This window comes from Bos grunniens, chromosome 4 (assembly GCF_055505025.1).
Source record: "Bos grunniens cultivar Pamir isolate PY7600 chromosome 4, Bosgru_T2T1.0, whole genome shotgun sequence".
Classification (NCBI taxonomy): domain Eukaryota; kingdom Metazoa; phylum Chordata; class Mammalia; order Artiodactyla; family Bovidae; genus Bos; species Bos grunniens.
The window spans coordinates 814,676-834,503 of record NC_141168.1 but is presented as its reverse complement, the minus strand read 5'-3'; the positions used below and the strand labels follow the sequence as shown (position 1 = coordinate 834,503).

General features: G+C 46.2%; 1 protein-coding gene across 2 annotated transcripts in view; it reads right to left on the bottom strand.

Annotated features, from left to right (window-relative positions):
• The window catches only part of NCAPG2 (non-SMC condensin II complex subunit G2), a 73,356-nt gene that overhangs the window by 42,354 nt on the left and 11,174 nt on the right, over positions 1–19,828 (bottom strand). The window contains exons 7-11 of one of the 2 annotated variants that reach the window (XM_086394671.1): positions 17,088–17,182; positions 15,796–15,865; positions 13,390–13,476; positions 10,656–10,751; positions 9,924–10,049 (exon numbers count right to left, since the gene is read on the bottom strand). In XM_086394671.1, the coding sequence (XP_086250797.1) occupies positions 9,924–10,049; positions 10,656–10,751; positions 13,390–13,476; positions 15,796–15,865; positions 17,088–17,182 (474 nt within the window). Of the gene's footprint in view, positions 1–514; positions 911–9,923; positions 10,050–10,655; positions 10,752–13,389; positions 13,477–15,795; positions 15,866–17,087; positions 17,183–19,828 lie in introns of those variants that run through there. The other variant, XM_086394673.1, reaches the window with a different exon arrangement.

Here is a 19,828-nt window from a genome sequence, read left to right as displayed (position 1 = left end):
AGCCGAGCCGGGGCCAGGCCTTGGCAGACACTGTCGGGGAGGGCTGGGGCGGGGACTGGCAGCGTGGGAGTGCACAAGCCACTGGGAAGAGCTGAGACAGATGCTGAGGGGCCAGGCACACCCGAGAGCAGGCAGAAGCCCTGCAAGCTGCACAGGCAGAGAGAGCGGAGCACACGCGCAGGACACCTCCGTGCCTAACCCAGGGGCCGGCCCGCCTGCTGCCCACGCCCAGGCCGCGGGGAGTATGCCGGTGCCCAGCCCACCCACTGACACAAAGCCATGACCAGCGCAGCAGGCAGGGAAGACGCCCACGGAGGACAGCGCCACACCGCCAGCGAAACCCCGAGCCGGCCGCCGCCTCCAGCCAACACTCTCTGCACAACAGGGATGGAAAGTGAAGACGACAGGTCACTTGAGAAAAACAAAAAGCAAGGAAGAGAGACAAAATAAAAAACAGAAAGGAACAGAAGGAACTCACAAGTTTTATAGCTTTTGTTTTGTATGGATTACTTACAACATTATTCTTCAACGTTAATTCCAGATGATCACCTTATGGCACACAGCCCACATCAGGGACTCGCCAAACACCAGGACAAGGCACTTCACGCGGTTTCCACACAGAGACCCGCTGCCCTTCAGGGACCACAGGCACGCACGGGGCCTCCTCTGTCATCTTCATCAAGCCCTCCCTCACCTCCTGGATCCCCCAAACCCCCTACTCAGGCCCTGACCCAGAGGGTCATGAGCTCGCCACCAACCCACAGGCCAGAGAGGCCCATGCCTGTGTCTGTGTGGCCTACAGGACATGAGAATGGTTTTTTGCTTCCAAGTAGTTGGAAAAAATGAATAATATTCTGAAACATGTAAATATCACATGGAATTCACAGATCCATATCTGTAGGTCAGTTTCACTGGAATAAACCACTGGGCTGCCTTCCTGCCAAGCAGCGGGGGAGTGGCTGGACCACGTGGCCACAGCCTAAAACCACTATTGTCTCGCCCTCCACAGAAACAACTCCTGCTCTTAACCAGCTCTGTTACTAACTTAACCATGACACTGCACTGCTCCCTAAAAGGAGTTAGGAACAAATGGACATTGGAAAGAAGAAAAGAAAAAGATTATTAAGAAAATTTCCTTTGTCTAGTATGCAACCAACACACTGAATTTCATGTTATAGCGGAAGAAAAAAAAATCAAAAGATAAAGAAAATCATCCTTAAAATTTCAGAAGCACCTCAATGCTAGAAAACATACAAAATATTTTGGCAGTCCTGGAATAAAATGATTTTGAAGACAAAATTTCTACCTGGCTGAACTATAAACTGTCACAGAAAAATAAAGGACATTTTAGGCTTCAGTCAGAGGCACCTGCCTCCCCAAGGACATCCACAGCAAAGCAAGGCCCATGGCAACTCAGCTCTCACAGCTGCTGTACACAACCACCTCCCCAGATGCGCTCACTACACTCCCAAAAGGGATCTGAGGCCGTCACAGCATGCTCTGCTCACACAAAAGCCCCTCCCTATCCATTTTCATCCCAAACAAGATTCCGTTATTGGCAGTTTTAATTTTCAAAGGTCTTTAAAATATCTGTTTTGACAGTGACATCTCATTTCTATAAGACTGTTGACCAAGTTTTGCTACTTGAAGAACATAAACCTGTCTCCACTAAGAAACAACCGCAGGACTTCCCTGGTAGCTCAGCTGGTAAAGAATCTGCCTGCAATGCAGGAGACCCCAATTTGGTTCCTGGGCCAGGAAGATGCCCTGGAGGAGGGGCACGCTGCCCACTCCAGCATTTGTGGGCGTCCGTGAAGCCAGGCCTCCTTTGAGTGTTGCGTGTTTCTTGCAGAGGCACGGGTCTGCAGTGGGCTGCTGAGGAGTCAGTGTCTCTGGCTGCAGCAGACCTGGACGGCGCAGCGTGTGGCACAAATCCACATGCAGGAGGTCGCCACTAGCCCCACCAGAGCCAGGGGGCGGGCGACCCACAGACTGGAGAACAATGGCATCAAAGAAGTCCTTGCACTGCTACAAAAGTCCCAGGGCTGCAACAGACTCCCCACCCTGGGGATCAGGCAAAGGGACGGACAACCCCCAGGGAATCTGACTTTGAGAGCCAGTGGGATTTGATTACAGAACTTCCGCAGGACTGGGGAACAGACTCTTGGAGGGCACAAACAAAACCCTGTGCACGCAAGGACCCAGAGAAAGGAGTGGTGACCCCACAAGAGACGGAGCCAGACTTGGCTGTGAGTGTCCAGGAGTCTCCACCGGAGGCGTGGGTCAACAGTGGCCTGCCATAGGGTCAGTTCAGTTGAGTCACTTAGTCGTGTCTGACTCCTGACTCTTTGCAACCCCATGGACTGCAGCACGCCAGGCTTCCCTGTCCATCACCAACTCCCAGAGCTTGCATTAACTCATGTCCATTGAGCCGGTAATGCCATCCATCTCATCTTCTGTCGTCCCCTTTTCCTCCCGCCTTCGATCTTTCCCAGGATCGGGGTCTTTTCCAATGAGTCAGTTCTGCCCATCAGGTGGCCATAGTCTTAGAGCTTCAGCTCCAGCAACAGTCCTTCCAACAAATATTCAGGACTGGTTTTCTTTAGGACTGGCTAGTTTGATCTCCTTGCAGTTCAAGGGACTCTCAAGAGTCTTTTCCAACACCACAGGGGCACTGAACACAACAGTCCTGGAAGCCCCAGGACATGCTGGCGTAAGTCCTCCTGAAGGAGGTCACCATTAAAATGGCTGTCTGGGGAGGCCTTACAAATAGCTGTGAAAAGAAGAGAAGTGAAAAGCAAAGGAGAAAAGGAAAGAGATAAGCATCTGAATGCAGAATTCCAAAGAAGAGCAAGAAGAGATAAGAAAGCCTTCCTCAGCAATCAATGCAAAGAAATAGAGGAAAACAACAGAATGGGAAAGACTAGAGATCTTGTCAAGAAAATTAGAGATACCGAGGGAACATTTCATGCAAAGATGGGCTCGATAAAGGACAGATATGGTATGGACCTAACAGAAGCAGAAGATATTAAGAAGAGGTGGCAAGAATACACAGAAGAACTGTACAAAAAAGATCTTCACGACCAAGATAATCATGATGGTGTGATCACTGACCTAGAGCCAGACATCCTGGAATGTGAAGTCAAGTGGGCCTTAGAAAGCATCACTACAAACAAAGCTAGTGGAGGGGATGGAATTCCAGTTGAGCTCTTTCAAATCCTGAAAGATGATGCTGTGAAAGTGCTGCACTCAATATGCCAGCAAATTTGGAAAACTCAGCAGTGGCCACAGGACTGGAAAAGGTCAGTTTTCAATCCAATCCCAAAGAAAGGCAATGCCAAAGAATGCTCAAACTACCACACAATTGTACTCATCTCACACGCTAGTAAAGTAATGCTCAAAATTCTCCAAGCCAGGCTTAAGCAATATGTGAACTGTGAACTTCCAGATGTTCAAGCTGGTTTTAGAAAAGGCAGAGGAACCAGAGATCAAATTGCCAACATCCGTTGGATCATGGGAAAAGCAAGAGAGTTCCAGAAAAACATCTATTTCTGCTTTATTGACTATTCCAAAGCTTTTGACTGTGTGGATCACAATAAACTCTGGAAAATTCTGAAAGAGATGAGAATACCAGACCACCTGATCTGCCTCTTGAGAAATCTATATGCAGGTCAGGAAGCAACGGTTAGAACTGGACATGGAACAACAGACTGGTTCCAAATAGGAAAAGGAGTACGTCAAGGCTGTATGTTGTCACCCTGCTTATTTAACTTATATGCAGAGTACATCATGAGAAACGCTGGGCTGGAAGAAGCACAAGCTGGAATCAAGATTGCCGGGAGAAATATCAGTAACCTCAGATATGCAGATGACTCCAGCCTTGTGGCAGAAAGTGAAGAGGAACTAAAGAGCCTCTTGATGAAAGTGAAAGAGGAGAGTGAAAAAGTTGGCTTAAAGTACAACATTCAGAAAATGAAGATCATGGCATCTGGTCCCATCACTTCATGGCAAATAGATGGGGAAACGGTGAACACAGTGTCAGACTTCATTTCTTGGGCCTCCAAAATCACTGCAGGTGGTGATTGCAGCCATGAAATTAAAAGACGCTTACTCCTTGGAACAAAGTTATGACCAACCTAGATAGCATATTCAAAAGCAGAGACACTACTTTGCCAACAAAGGTCCGTCTAGTCGAGGCTATGGTTTTTCCAGTAGTCATGTATGGATGTGAGAGTTGGACTGTGAAGAAAGCTGAGCGTCAAAGAATTGATGCTTTTGAACTGTGGTGTTGGAGAAGACTCTTGAGCGTCCCTTGGACTGCAAGGAGATCCAACCAGTCCATCCTGAAGGAGATCAGTCCGGGGTGCTCTTTGGAAGGAATGCTGCTAAAGCTGAAACTCCAGTACTTTGGCCACCTCATGCGAAGAGTTGACTCATTGGAAAAGACTCTGATGCTGGGAGGGATTGGGGGCAGGAGGAGAAGGGGACGACAGAGGATGAGATGGCTGGATGGCATCACTGACTCGATGGACATGAGTCTGAGTGAACTCCGAGAGTTGGTGATGGACAGGGAGGCCTGGCGTGCTGCGATTCATGGGGTCACAAAGAGTCGGACACGACTGAGCGACTGAACTGAACTGAACTAACTGAACCATTACCCCTACCATATTTTGGCATCAGGACAAACTACAGGGAGGGAACACAGCCCCACCCATCAACTTACTGAGCATGGCCCTCCCATCAGAGTAAGACCCAATTGCCCACAGCCAGTCCCTCCCATCAGGAAGCTTTCACAGGCCTCTTACTCTTATCCATTAAAGGGCAGACAGAACGAAAAACACAATCACAGAAAACTAACCAAACTGATCACATGGACCACAGCCTTGTCTAACTCAATGAAACTATGAGCCATGCCAGGTAGGGCCACCCAAGATGGACAGCTTATGGTGGAGAGTTCTGACAAAACGTGGTCCACTGGAGAAGAGAATGGCATACCACTTCAGCATTCCTGCGTTGAGAACTCCATGAACAGTATGAAAAGGCAAAAAGAGAGAACACTGAAAGATGAACTCCCCAGGTCGGTAGGTGCCCAATATGCTACTGGAGATCAGTGGAGAAATAACTCCAGAAAGAATGAAGGGATGGAGCCAAAGCAAAACCAACACCCAGTTGTGGATGTGACTGGTGATGGAAATAAAGTTTGATGCTGTAAAGAGCAATATTGCATAGGAACCTGGAATGTCAGGTCCATGAGTCAAGGCAAATTGGAAGTGGTCCAACAAGAGATGGCAAGAGTGAACGTCCACATTCTAGGAATCAGCGAACTGAGATGGACTGGAATGGGTGACTTTAACTCAGATGAGCATTACATCTACTACTGTGGGCAGGAATCCCTTAGAAGAAATGGAGTAGCCATCATGGTCGACAAAAGAGTCCGAAATGCAGTACTTGGATGCAGACTCAAAATCGACAGAACGATCTCTGTTCATTTCCAAGGCAAAACATTCAATATCACAGTAATCCAAGTCCATCCCAACCAGTAACGCTGAAGGAGCTGAAGTTGAAGGTTCTGTGAAGACCTACAAGACCTTTTAGAACCAACACCCAAAAAAGATGTCCTTTTCATCACAGGTGACTGGAATGCAAAAGTAGGAAGTCAAGAGATACCTGGAATAACAGGCAAGTTTGGTGTTGGAGTACAAAATGAAGCAGGGCAAAGGCTAACAGAGTTTTGCCAAGAGAATGCACTAGTCATAGCAAACACCCTCTTCCAACAACATAAGAGATGACTCTACACATGGACATCACCAGATAGTCAATACCAAAATCACATTGATTATATTCTTTGCAGCGGAAGATGGAGAACTCTATACAGGCAGCAAAAACAAGACCTGGAGCTGCCTGTGGCTCAGATCATGAACTCCTTATTGCAAATTCAGACTTAAATTGAAGAAAGTAGGGAAAAACCACTAGACCATTCAGGTATGACCTAAATCAAATCCCTTATGATTTTACAGTGGAAGTGACAAATAGATTCAAGGGATTCGATCTGATAGAGTGTCTGAAGAACTATGGACAGAGGTTCGCGACATTGTACAAAGGCTGTGATCAAAACCATCCCCAAGAAAAAGAAATGCAAAAAGGCAAAATGGTTATCTGAGGAGGCCTTGTAAATAGCTGAGAAAAGAAGAGAAGCAAAAGGCGAAGGAGCAGAGGAAACATATATCCATGTGAATGTAGAGTTCCAGAGTATAGCAAGGAGAGATAAGAAAGCCTTCCTAAGTGAACAATGCAAAGAAATAGAGGAAAACAATAGAATGGGAATGAATAGAGATCTCTTCAAGAAAATTAGAGATACGAAGGGAACACTTAATGCAAAGATGAGCACAATGAAGGACAGAAGATATTAAGAAGATGTTGCAAGAATACACAGAAGAACTCTATAAAAAAAGATCTTCATGACCCAGATAATCACAATGGTATGATCACTCACCTAGAACCAGACATCCTGAAGTGCAAAGTCAAGTGGGCCTTAGGAAGCATCACTACCAACAAAGCATGTGGAGGTGATAGAATTCCAGTTGAGCTATTTCAAATCCTAAAAGATGATGCTGTGAAAGTGCTGCACTCAGTATGCCAGCAAATTTGAAAAACTCAGCAGTGGTCACAGGACTGGAAAATGATATTTTCATTCCAATCCCAAAGAAAGGCAATGCCAAAGAATGCTCAAACTGCCGTACAATTGCACTCCTGTCACACGCTGTAAAGTAATGCTCAAAATTCTCCAAGCCAGGCTTCAACAGTACATGAACCGAGAACTTCCAGATAGATGTTCAAGCTGGATTTAGAAAAGGCAGAGGAACAAGAGACCAAATTGCCAACATATGCTGGATCATAGAAAAGCAAGCAAATTCCAGAAAAACATCTACTTCTGCCTTACTGACGACACTAAAGCCTTTGACTCTGTGGATCAGAACAAACTGTTGAAAATTCTTCAGGAATGGGAATACCAGACCACCTTACCTGCCTCCTGAGAAATCTGTATGCAGGCAAAGAAGCAACAGTTAGAACCAGACATGGAATAACAGACTGGTTCCAAAGTGGGAAAGGAGCACTTCAAGGCTATATATTGTCTCCCTGTTTATTTAATTTACATGCAGAGTATGTCATGTGAAATGCCAGGCTGGTTGAAGCACAAGCTGGAATCTAGATTGCTGGGAGAAATATCAACAACCTCAGGTATGCAGATGATACTACCCTATGGCAGAAAGTGAAGAACTAAAGAGTCTCTTGATAAAAGTGAAAGAAGAGAGTGAAAAAGCTGGCTTAAAACTCAACATTCAAGAAATTAAGATCATGGCATTCAATCCCATCACTTAATGGCACATGGATGGGGAACAAGGGAAATAGTGACAGACTTTATTTTCTTGGGCTCCAACATCACTGCAGATGGAGACTGCAGCCAAGAAAGTCAAAAAAAGGTGCTTCCTCCTTGGAAGAAAAGCTATGATCAACCTAGACAGCATATTAAAAAACAGAGACATTACTTTGCTGATAAAGGCCCACGTAGTCAAAGCTATGGTTTTTCCAGTAGTCATGTATGGATGTAAGAGTTGGACCATAAAGAAAGCTGAGCACTGAAGAGCTGATGCTTTTGAACTGTGATGCTGGAGAAGACTCTTGAGCGTCCCTTGGACTGCAAGGAGATCCAACCAGTCCATCCTAAAGGAAATCAGTCCTGAACATTCATTGGAAAGACTGATTCTGAAGCTGAAGCTCCAATACTTTGGCCACCTCATGGGAAAAACTGACTTAATGGAAAAGAACCTGATGCTGGGAAAGATTGAAGGCAGGAGAAGGGGACGACAGAGGATGAGATGGCTGATGGCATCACTGACTCAATGGTGTTGACCACTGACCTCAGCCATCCACCCTGAGCAAGCTCTGGGACATGTTGACAGACAGGGTAGCCTGGTGTGCTGCAGTCCATGGGGTCGTAAAATTTGGACACAACTGAGTAACTGAACTGAACTGAAAGAAAAAAATGTAAAATCAGTGTTCTCCACAGTCTAGGTTTTTTTTTTTTTAACTTAAAAGAGTTATTTAGAATTTAATACTTATAGTTCTGAAAAAAAATTTAATTGACTTGAAATTCGTTTAGTGTTTTTCCTTCCTTAAATTCAAACAAAATAGGAAATATTAATTTTTGTTTTTTAAATAGTTAATAAAGCAAATACAAAACTCACAATGATTAAGCTGAGTACAGACTGTCTGTGATACAGGGGCACCATGTTAAGGTCTGGGAGTTGGTGATGGACAGGAAAACCCGGCGTGCTGCAGTCCACGGGGTCAGAAAGAGTCAGATACTGCTGAGCAACTGAACTGAACTGATGTTAGTGCGGACTCTGTGGGACGGTTACATCACTTTACAGATTGTGATGTCGTTTTGGACAGTTATAACCACTGTCACCTTAGTGCTAGGGGCTGAACTAAATGCTTTATATACAGTTTTTCATTGGAAACTTATCACAATCTGATAAAATATTTTCTCCAGTTTTAAAGAAGAAACAGGAGTTGAAAGAGGTTAATTTGAGAAAAATCAGACATTAACTGGGAACTGGGATTCAAATTGCCTGACTCCACACTCTAAACCACCATGCAACCTGCCTCCCCATCCGTGGGCTGGGATGGTACCCTCCTCATCGCCGGTCAGGCCCATCGCCAGGGCCAAGCGCCTGCGGCAGATCCCACGTAAAGGGGGTCGTGCTAGACATTCAGCACACCCTCCACCTCTGCATTCAAGGGCAGAGTCTTCAGCGCTTCAGGCAAAAACACAAGTGCTTCACCGACTGGACACCTGAGCTAAAAAGAGTGTAAGTTTTTCATGGTCTTATGGCTAAAACCTTCCAAAATCTAGTTGTGGTTTGCCCAGCAACATTTGTCCACAAAATTAACCACGAACCCCAAAGGGGCTTTTAAATAAACACACGTGTGGATGCGGCACACCTGGTGAAACACTGACGCCGGTTCACTTCAGGGGGTGCGTGTCTCTGCATGTGCGGGTGGCATCCGGGGGTGAGATGGGAATGCACAGGTGAGGAAATGTGAAGAGGTTAAGCAGGAGACACTAATTATACTACTATTTCAACTTTTTGCATGTCTGATATTTGTTTATAGTGGGCCAGAAAACACACAAACCAAAGGAAGTATTTTAGGACAGCCATGGGTAACCGTCACTGTCATGGCGTGTGTGCTATCCCTTCCTAAAATGTTATTCTACTAACTAGGACAATAAATAGTTTCTCTTAGCTTGTGTCAGGAGACCCTGCAAATGGCAGGGGCTGTAGAGAAATCAGCAGAGGCTCACACTGTCCTACCAGGTGAAAGACTGGAGATTATCACTTAGGAATAAATGTCACATCCTGATGTCCTAACGACTCACTAGGAAAATCAGTCATTGGGAAAAAACCACCGCAACAGGCATTACTGGCCTTAAAAGCTAACTAGTTGCGTGTGTGTTCACGACACTGCCCCACCTTACACAGGTGCTACCACCACGCCCGCCACACAGATAAAGACAGAAAAGTCAGTGCCCACCTTGCCCCAAGGCACACAGCCATCAGACAGAGGGACCAGCCCCGGGCTCTGTCCTGACCACTGTGACACAGCCTCTCTGCTGGGGGAACACATAAGGCACTTCAAACTACACACAATAAATGACGAGAGGGTCCAAAAGAGACCGAGAGGAAGAGGAAACAGACCCTGCGAGTCCTCGCTGCCACAGAAGGCACTGGGAGAGGCCGGGTTCCTGGAAGAACGTCAGGATCTGGAAAGATTGCCCTCTGGAGGCCGCCCAGGGCAGCCCCAGGGACATCCAGGCCCAGACCGCTGCAGGCTGGGAGCCCCGCCACATGAATACATACGTAGAGTTCTTCAAACTGTTTCTGAATCTCGCTGTCCATCTCAATGGCGTTAAACCCTGGATGCCGAATCGGAAACGCCTCAACGAACAGCAGTGCAGCATTGGACCGGACTTCCGAGTTTCTGGCCTGGAATGGTGAGAGAAGTTTCAGAATCAAAGAGCTGACAGGCAAAGGCGTCAGCGCAGAAGCCCTCAAGCAATGCTTCTAGTGTCTCAACACAGGCATGTTCCTATTTACATATTAAAGACAACCGTAACATTTAAACTAACCAAGCTTGTGAGACCTTCCTTAAATGAAGCCAAACTCCCAGCTCCATGTCGACAGAGACATTTCCCTACCTCAAAGTCCACTGTGTCAGGAAGAATCAGTCATGTCCTGCCCCCAGACCACAGTCACCTGCGTTAAAATGACCCGCATGCTCGTCTGACCCCTCCTCACGTGCTGTCACCGTGTCCCCAGTCACCGGCAGGAGGCCCGAAGGGCCAGGAAGGCTCAGCCCAGCTCTGCACACACCACCCCTGCCGAGCATGACGACCCTGCTTCCAGCTGTGCATCCAGCACTGACTCCATTCAGGTTCCCAGCTTAAGAAATGCTTTTAGTAAAAGCATAAAGTATTCATTCAGAATCTCACACATGCCCAGCCTCAAGTCTTACTTTTAGTGCCTGAATCAGAAGATGCTAAACCCCACAGCATACTCAGCATCCTAAACATGGACAGTTAAGAGGCATACCTTTAATCCTCTCCAAAGGATGGGCTTGTATAGCTTGTAAAGCATCTCTTCCACTCCCTGCCGAACTTCCTTTTGATGGTGAAAATAACTCAGCACCTATGAGCCAAGAAAAGAAGAAAAGAACAGTAATATTGGTGTTTTCAAAAGAGCACTTAAGATCCCACTTTGAGCAAACAGGGAGCACTGGCTGCCCCTGCATTCACAAGTCTTGGACGCACAGTTCTTTCTATCAGGAACCACGACAAGAAACCATGCTGCCAGCTCGGAACACGGAGATCTCACAAAGGCACCGACGGCGGAAGAGAGACCTACAGCCTTGGGCTGTACAAAGGTTCGGGTTCCAACTTCTACTCTTCTACCAATAGCCCCAAAACCTCATAAAAAGACACACCTCTGATCTCAGGGTCAAATGGAAAAGGAGCAGCCTGATTGTTCCTACAGCGCATTCTGCCTTCAAAGTGCACTGGCTACGACTGTCTTGTTCTGAGAACCTCTTTCAGGCATTCAGAATGGCGCGAAGAGTCAGCCCTTCACATCCATGGGCTCTGCATCTGCAGATTCCACCAAGCGTGGATAGAAAATATTTGAGGGGAAAAAATTCCAGAAAAGTTCAAAGCAAAGCTTGAAACTGTCACTTGCTGGCAACTGTTTATGTAGTAATCACATCAGATTCACAGCCTATTACAAGCACTTACACTGCACTGGGTATAAGTGATCCAGAGATGATGAAAAGTGTTCAGGAAGGCACTGGAGCCCGCAGACTCCAGGGGCGACTGTATCTCAAAGGGGTGTCACTGCCCAGTGATCCTTCCCAGGAGAAACCTGAATGTCAGGTCCCTCCCTGAAGTCACAGACAATCAGAAAACATACTGCTTTAACCAGCCAGGACCTTCCTGCGACTCTTCAGATTCTTGTCCCCAACAACAATCAGTGTTGCCTTTTGTCCTTAATTCACAACTCTTGCAGCCAAAGTTATATTAGTGAAAAATAGAAATTTTTTATAAATTAGGTTATAAAACAATAGACTTTAAGTGAATGTCAACCAACTTTGCCCTAAAAGAACTACAAATCGCCAACTCAATAGACATGAGTTTGAGCAAACTCCGGGAGATAGTAAAGGACTGAGAAGCCTAGAAAGCTGGAGTCCATGGAGCTGCAGAGTCAGACGTGACTCAGTGACTGAGCAACAGCAGCAAAAGCACTGCAATCTGGGATTTCCTTCTTCTGGCTGTAAACTTTTCATTTAGGAGATTTCAGTCTGTCATTTGCTTTCTGTGAGCAATGTTAATTTGGTATTAATGGTACTTGCTTCACAGAGAGCTTTTAAACAACTATATGAGGTACAATTCATAAAACATAAGTCACTCATAAAGTGTGTAATTCAGTGGGGTTTAGTATACATAGAGTTGTGCAACCATTACTACTATCTAATTTTAGAAGATCTTCATCTACAATAGGGATTTCTTACTTTCAAGTGACTTCTAAGGTATTTTCTGAAGCTTCTTTCAACGTATCAATAAAATGACTTATCAAGTAAATTTGGTATTTATCAAAAAAAGGATTCAAGCAAGAAGCTATGATATGTTATAAGCAGTAAGAACAATGACTTGGAGTCCAAGAATACATTTCACTTGAGAAGTGAAATCTAATATTCTGCCTTTCATTCTGGCTGTGCATTTTGCCATAAATCTAACAAACAATGATACCTGTACTCATCTTCATTTCTTACTACCACAACAGAAAATCAGGTATGAAAAAGTCTTCAGTTATTTGGTAGCAGCAGTAAAGTAACCACATCACAAATATGTATGATTTAATAAAATACCACTCCTTACAGTTAGGCAGAATCTGAACATTAAATCATACATGTGAAGTAAATGATCCAAACTATCTACCACTTACGAAGTGCCAGGGACCGTGTGTGCTGGGTGGGGCGGGTGGTGGGGAAGGCACATGGATATATTTTCATCTCTGGGTCTTTATCTTTGGATAATACAAACTAAATCATCAATAATAAGAAATGTTTTTTAATATAGTTTACGCCTACAAATAATGACTCCACTACACAAACAGTAGCAGGCACCTCATCTTTATTCCCCTAGCTTCCTGACACACAGTTGCCCAAACCAGCAGTGAGCACGGGGGCCTCGCCCGGGGTAGACACGGCCCCACACAGCCGACCAGAGCCTCCAGGTCCTCCTGCAGGAGCCCTGCTTATCAGACTCCGTCAGAACAACAGCCACACCAACAGCAGAGACTTGATCAGTCAGATCATGTACAACATGAGGATAAAACCATACCCGAATTCTGAGACTACGTTTTAAAAACAAAATTGTATCAAGAGAAACTATCAAAACAATTATTCAATACGGTTTGCAGACTACAAAGTGGAAATGTAATATATGAAAGTCAACAATAAAAATAATCCCAAACAGTCTCTTCTTTGAAAGCAGCAGTAGTGGCAGTGAGAAAGTGATGGTTCTAGACATTGTTATGTCCAAGAACATAGTTAAAGGCTGTCTGAACACAGTTCCGATGTCTTAACAACAGATGTTTGCTTTCCTAATCAAAACTTTGGCATCAAGGTAGATCTCCCAGAATTCCAAATGTCAAGATTCTGAAAAATTCCTTTAACTGATGCCTGTGGAAGCTTAACAAAATTTCACAAAAACAACTCTCTAAAAACAAAAAATTTGAGAGACAATTTTCAAAAGTGCTGCAGGAGCGTGCTCACCTTGCGCACCCTGGGGTGCACTGGAGACCTCCGAGGAAGGTGGACGCCGTGGTGCATGAGGTCCTGGATGCAGTCGTTCTCGATGGCCTGGAACAGCCGGCGGGGAGCACGGGTGAGTGCGCCCCGCAGAGAGCAGGGCAGGCGCGGGAGGAGCCTCGGCACAAGGGGACAGTCTAACTGGCTCACCTTCCCGCTCACGAGGGGAAAGGCCTGGGTCCCGTCATCAGGGCTTCTCCACTTTGTCTACACTTCTTAGAACGCACATACCAGAGAGAACTTTTCTTTTATCTTATTTGAAGAAATACCACATTTGTACCAAATTGCATGGCACTCGAGCCTGGATCAAGCCAGACAGGGCCCAGAGACAAAGGTGGGCCTAGGAGCACCCCTCCTGACTCATCTGATAATCTCAGAAAACTGGATCTGTTCCAAGAGCTTACCTCACCCCCCGCCCAAGAACTCACACCGTACCGCTAAGGTGGGGGCCAGGATTCCAAACTGACAGAAACAGATGTCTGGGAGGCACCCCAGTGAGAGGCGGAACAGGCAGTCCCCAGGACTCCACGGCAGTAGGGAAGGATCGAGGGAGACTCGCCACTAACGTCTACTCGTCTCCACTAAGTGAGGATGCCCCCTGAAGCCGCCCCTCGGCTCAACGAGACTCCCGTGGGGACCGGGCTGCCCGACCTGTGATCACACAGGAGGTCCACGGCACCACCAGCCAGGCATCTGGGCCATAGAAGTTGACCCTTGAGAGCTAACCACCAGAACACGGGCATTCTACAACTGACCAGGTTTGCTAACATGTCAATGGCAGAGATTTTTTCAAAGAGAAGAAGGCTTTAAATGACGTAACAAGCAAATGCCATTGGGAGACCTGTTGGATCCTGGCTTCAAAATGAAGACATTATTTAAACAAAGCAGAGATGTTTAAATATTAGTATGGGGCTTCCCTGGGGGCTCAGATGGTAAAGAATCTGCCCACAATGCAGAAGACCCGGGTTCACTCCCTGGGTCGGGAAGATCCCCTGGAGAAGGAAATGCCAACCCACTCCAGTACTCTTGCCTGGAGAATCCCATGGACAGAGGAGCCTGGTGGACTATTGGCCCATAGGGGTCACAAAGTAAGCATGGACCTTTTAGAGATGATGCATCCTGAAGTGCACAGGAGTAAGGTGCCACATCTGGAGTTTGCTTTAAAAACTTGAAGGGACACAGGGAAGGGAGTGAAACTGAGAAGCACACACTTCTGATACTAATTTGGTGCAGACCTAAACAATTACCTTTAAATCACAAACTCCTATTTTTAAATCATTGCTAGAGAAAAGGGGAACAAATACTCCTTCCTGTGAAGTTTCATGGAGTATAGACCAATGCAAAAAATGCATAAGAACATCCTGGTTCTGCCACTTCCCCAAAAAACTATACACTGAGAAACTACTGTAGAAGTTGTCTACAGGGCAACGGGAAAGGTGAGTTCTTGTTTCCTAGAAGCAGACATCAGTGATAACTGACAGCGTGTGTAACTGAAGCACAAGCTGGGCAAGAGAGGAGAATGTACAGAAATAAACATGGGTGGTTAGCCTCCCCTCTGCCCCCGACACTGCTCCAGGGCCTGCTCTCCCAGGAGAAAAGACCGCTTGATGACTTAGAGTAAAAATTTTACTCTCAGAAGGAAAAAAACACATCTAAGAACCTAGTATGAGAAAAATGTAAGGGATATCAGACATTTTCTTTTGATTTTTTTCCAAAAGAGCCTATGAATGTTTAATTGTGAATTACACAGCCAGTATGTACGTGTTATAGTCATTAAAGGTTATAAGCCTGATTCAAACATCTTTAAATTCTCAAATTATGTTGCTGAAGAGATGGCCTGAGTCTCCCAAGGAGCACTGGCCAACAGAAACACAACAGCAACCACAAATGCAATTTTAAACTTTCCAGTGGTCACACTAAAAACAGGAAAGAAAAAAAGTAAATTTACTTTAATAATATATTTTGTTTAGCCCAATTATCCAACACACTATCATTTCAACATCAGTCAATATTCTTTTTAAAAATCCATGAGATACTTTATATTCTTCTTTTCCCAGACTGTCTTGCAAATCTGGTGAGTTCCTTACATTTACAGCCCATCTCAGCTTGGACTGGCCACGTTTCAAAGGCCCAGCAGATATACGTGGTCGGACACTGCAGGTCCAGAGCTGCCAAAATGCGCAAAAGCCTTGGTTCCACTCACACTGCACGTCGTGGTGAGGGAGGGACATCTGAGGCGGGCTCGGTGTGGACAGCACCGCCCCCGCCGTGTGGACGCTCACTGTGAGCTTTGGCTTGACGGGAACAAACAAGGGTTCAAACAGCCCTACTGTGGCTGCGCTAACACTTCATAAAACGAAAAGGACATACCTCCAGTATTTTCCCTGAAGCCTTTTTCCAAGCTCTGAAATAAATTTCCGCAATGTGTACCATCAAAGATCTGGAAAAAAAATTTAATGCAAGTTTGAAGAATTATATTTTCACATGTATCATTTCAGGCAGTCTCCTCTCCCAGGGAAGAAGACACGGTTTTACACTAGTGCTCTGCGAAGTAGAGACAGGCTGTCTGCCTGAAGCAGGAAGCAGAAACCAGTTTGGAGAAGGACTGAAACGTCAGCTTCTTCCCTCTCAGTCGCTGCTTCCCCAGAACTTCACTACTTTCTGCGAAACTATGACACGTACGCCCAGAACCAAATTCTTAAGTAAAAAACTTTAAAGATAAATTTCTAATAAAAACTATAAATACAAAAAGTTTAAATATAAATACACTTTAACTTGGAGTCATTCTAGACTAATTAGCTCAGGTACAGGGAATCCTAAAATACCAGGGTTGACTTAGACTCATAATGAGGAAAATCTGCTGATTCAACCCAAATATTGTGCAAATGAGGGGAGAGGAGGCAGCATTCCAGTGAACAATCAGAGATCCAGCATCGAGTCCCAACTCAGTTCTCACACAGCCACCTGATGGGATAGAGGATTTGAAAATTCCAGAGCAGGTTAAGGACTTGACCTCGAATGCGGCAAATAGCTCCCAGTGCTGCCAGGGCCCAGAGGCTGGGGAATCAGTAGAGAGCCCCTCCTCAAGGGCTCCTCCACCACCCACACGGCTCCGCCCTAGGGAGATCACAGTGTGCACACAGACCCAAAGGACCAGACGTGCTAGCCACATGAACTTTACTACGGCCGAGGCTGAGATCGAACCGGTGAATAATCTATGTAAACGACTACCACAAAGTAAAGTCTTAATTTCAATGTCACTACTGAAAAAGAATGGTTTCCTATAGCAAGGAAAATAACTATTCAGTAATACAACAGTACATAATAAATAATAAGAGATAATTTCTAAAGCTTCTAATCATCATCATTGTCATGTCAGTCGCTCAGTCGTGTCTCACTCTGTGATCCCATAGACTATAGCCCAGCAGGCTCCTCTGTCCATGGGACTCTGCAGGCAAGAATACTGGAGTGGGTAGTCACTCCTTTCTCCAGGGGATCTTCCCGACCCAGGGATCGAACCCAGGTCTCCTGCACAGCAGGCGGATTCTTTACCAGCTGAGCTACCAGGGAAGCCCCTAAAAGTTGACCTGACCAAAGTCAGGTCCAATAGAAACTTTCAAAACCAGACTAAGCACAAAATATGAATTGTTTTTAATACTTACTTTGGTAATCCCTGTAACTGGTTTTTAATGGTCCCATGAATCATTTTAATGAAATTTATATTCCAATTGAAGAGAGAACTAAGAAATCTTCTTCCCTATGAATTAAAAATAGGATGTAACGTTAAAATTGCAACCAAATAAAAAGTCCCCAGTAACCAACAACAAACAGCTCTTTGAAAGTGCAGCAGCCAGTACTGAGGTGCTACTCCCGAAAGCGCAGCAACCAGTACTGAGGTGCTACTTCCGACGAAGGAGGCTCCCGTGCTCTAACGTGGAGCCTGCACGCCGGAGCGGTGGGGGCCCAAGCTGGGAGCACGGCAGGTGGGGGCCGCACACTGGTGCAAGCAGCAGAGCCATCAGGCTTTGACAGGCAGCTTTTTTAACAAGTATTTACTGGAAGTAAGTTGCCAGTAGAGTCCAGAAGAAGTTTATCATTTACCTAGAATGACTGGAAACTGACCTGAACAAATTAATAACTGATCAGGAAACTAGTTCAGCTATCTTAAATTCAAAAGAGAACACAAATTTTAAAAAGAGAGACTTTTAACACACACATATATATTTATGTCTAAGTGCTCATTTGCTATATCATGTCCAAGTCTTTGCAACTCCATAGACCATAGCCCACCAGGCTGCTCTGTCCATGGGATTTCCCATGGGAAAATACTGGAATGGCTGCCATTTCCTCCTCCAAGGGATCTTTCCATCCCAGGGATCGAACCCACATCTCTTGCACTAGCAGGCAGACTCTTCACCACTTGAGCCATCTGGACCATTTACACCTGTATTTCATATATGTGTGCGCGTCTGTATGAAACAGTGCAGTTTACCCACTGCTATGTATCACTTCATGGCAAATAGATGGGGAAACAGTGGAAACAGCGTCAGACTTTATTTTTCGGGGCTCCAAAATCACTGCAGATGGTGATTGCAGCCATGAAATTAAAAGACGCTTACTCCTTGGAAGGAAAGTTATGACCAACCTAGATAGCATATTCAAAAGCAGAGACATAACTTTGCCAACAAAGGCTCGTCTAGTCAAGGCTATGGTTTTTCCAGTGGTCATGTATGGTTGTGAGAGTTAAGACTGTGAAGAAGGCTGAGCGCCGAAGAATTGATGCTTTTGAACTGTGCTGTTGGAGAAGACTCTTGAGAGTCCCTTGGACTGCAAGGAGATCCAACCAGTCCATTCTGAAGGAGATCAGCCCTGGGATTTCTTTGGAAGGAATGCTGCTAAAGCTGAAACTCCAGTATTTTAGCCACCTCATGCGAAGAGCTGACTCATTGGAAAAGACTCTGATGCTGGGAGGGATTGGGGGCAGGCGGAGAAGGGGATGACAGAGGATGAGATGGCTGGATGGCATCACTGACTCGATGGACGTGAGTCTGAGTGAACTCTGGGAGTTGGTGATGGACAAGGAGGCCTGGTGTGCTGCGATTTATGGGGTCGCAAAGGGCTGGACACGACTGAGTGACTGATCTGATCTGATGTATAATTCCATGGACAGAGGAGCCCAGTGGGCTACAGTCCATGGGGTTGCAAAGAGTTGGACACAACTGAGCGACTAACACACACACATGTGTAAGTCAATATAAAGTGTGTCTGAATCCACTCTATACTTTACTCTCCCAAACTTCACAACTACCCTGGATGCCCAGGGCAGAGGCCCAGCGTCTCTCCAACAATGACGACATCAGAGCAGCAGCAGCAGTCAGCGTATCTCCTGTCACGTGGGCACCGAGGGCCCTGTGAAAGGCTGAGTGTGCCCCGAGGGCACCCTGGGAGACGGTGGGTGCTGTCCCTACAGCACAGAAGGAACACTGGGACTGAGCGGTGTTTGATCGAGGCGACCTACCACCTGTTCAGTGGGCACCAGGGGTCTGAACACGGCCTTTCTGAGCCCCAGGGCTGAAGGTTTTGGCCAGTGTGGGCCGCAATCAGGTCCAGCCCTTCTGTGTCACCAGTGAGAGGGGGCGTGCGAAGAAGGCACACTGGGGTCAAACCCTGCCCTGCCCCGCCGTGAGTGTGAGGCCTGAGCAAGTTCCTCAGGGCCCTCCCACTCTGGGAGGTCCTCCCCACCTCCTTTGGGGATGGGTGACGGCTGCCCCCTTTTGCCTCAAATCGTGTCTGCCAGGCCACAAGCAGTCAGAGTCAGGGCTATATTCTATATTAAAAACAACATGCTTTGCATCCCAACATGGAAATACAGTCAATCTAAAAAGACTACCAGTCAATCTTAAAGGAATAACCCTGAATATTCATTGGAAGGACTGATGCTGAAGCTCCAATACTTTGGCCACCTGATGTGAACAGCCCACTCATGGGAAAAGACCCTGATGCTGGGAAAGATTGAGGGCAGGAGGAGAAGGGGGTGACAGAGGATGAGATAAGATGGGTAGATGGTATCACTGACTCAATGGACATAAGTTTGAGCAAACTCTGGAAGACAGTGAAGGACACGGAAGCCTGGTGTGCTGTAGTCCATGGGGTCGCAAGGGGTCAGACATGACTGAGTGACGAAACAATGAACAAAAAGACTAGAGGGGCTTCCCTGGGGGCTCAGTTGTAACGAATCCGACTGCCAGGGCAGGAGACACAAGCTTGATCCCCGGTCCAGGAAGACCCCATGCCACGGGGCAACCAAGCCCGTGCACCACAAGTGCTGAGCCTGTGCTCTGGAGCCACGCTCTGCAGTGAGAGACGCCAGCGCAGCAACGGCCCTGCAAGTGACACTGGACAG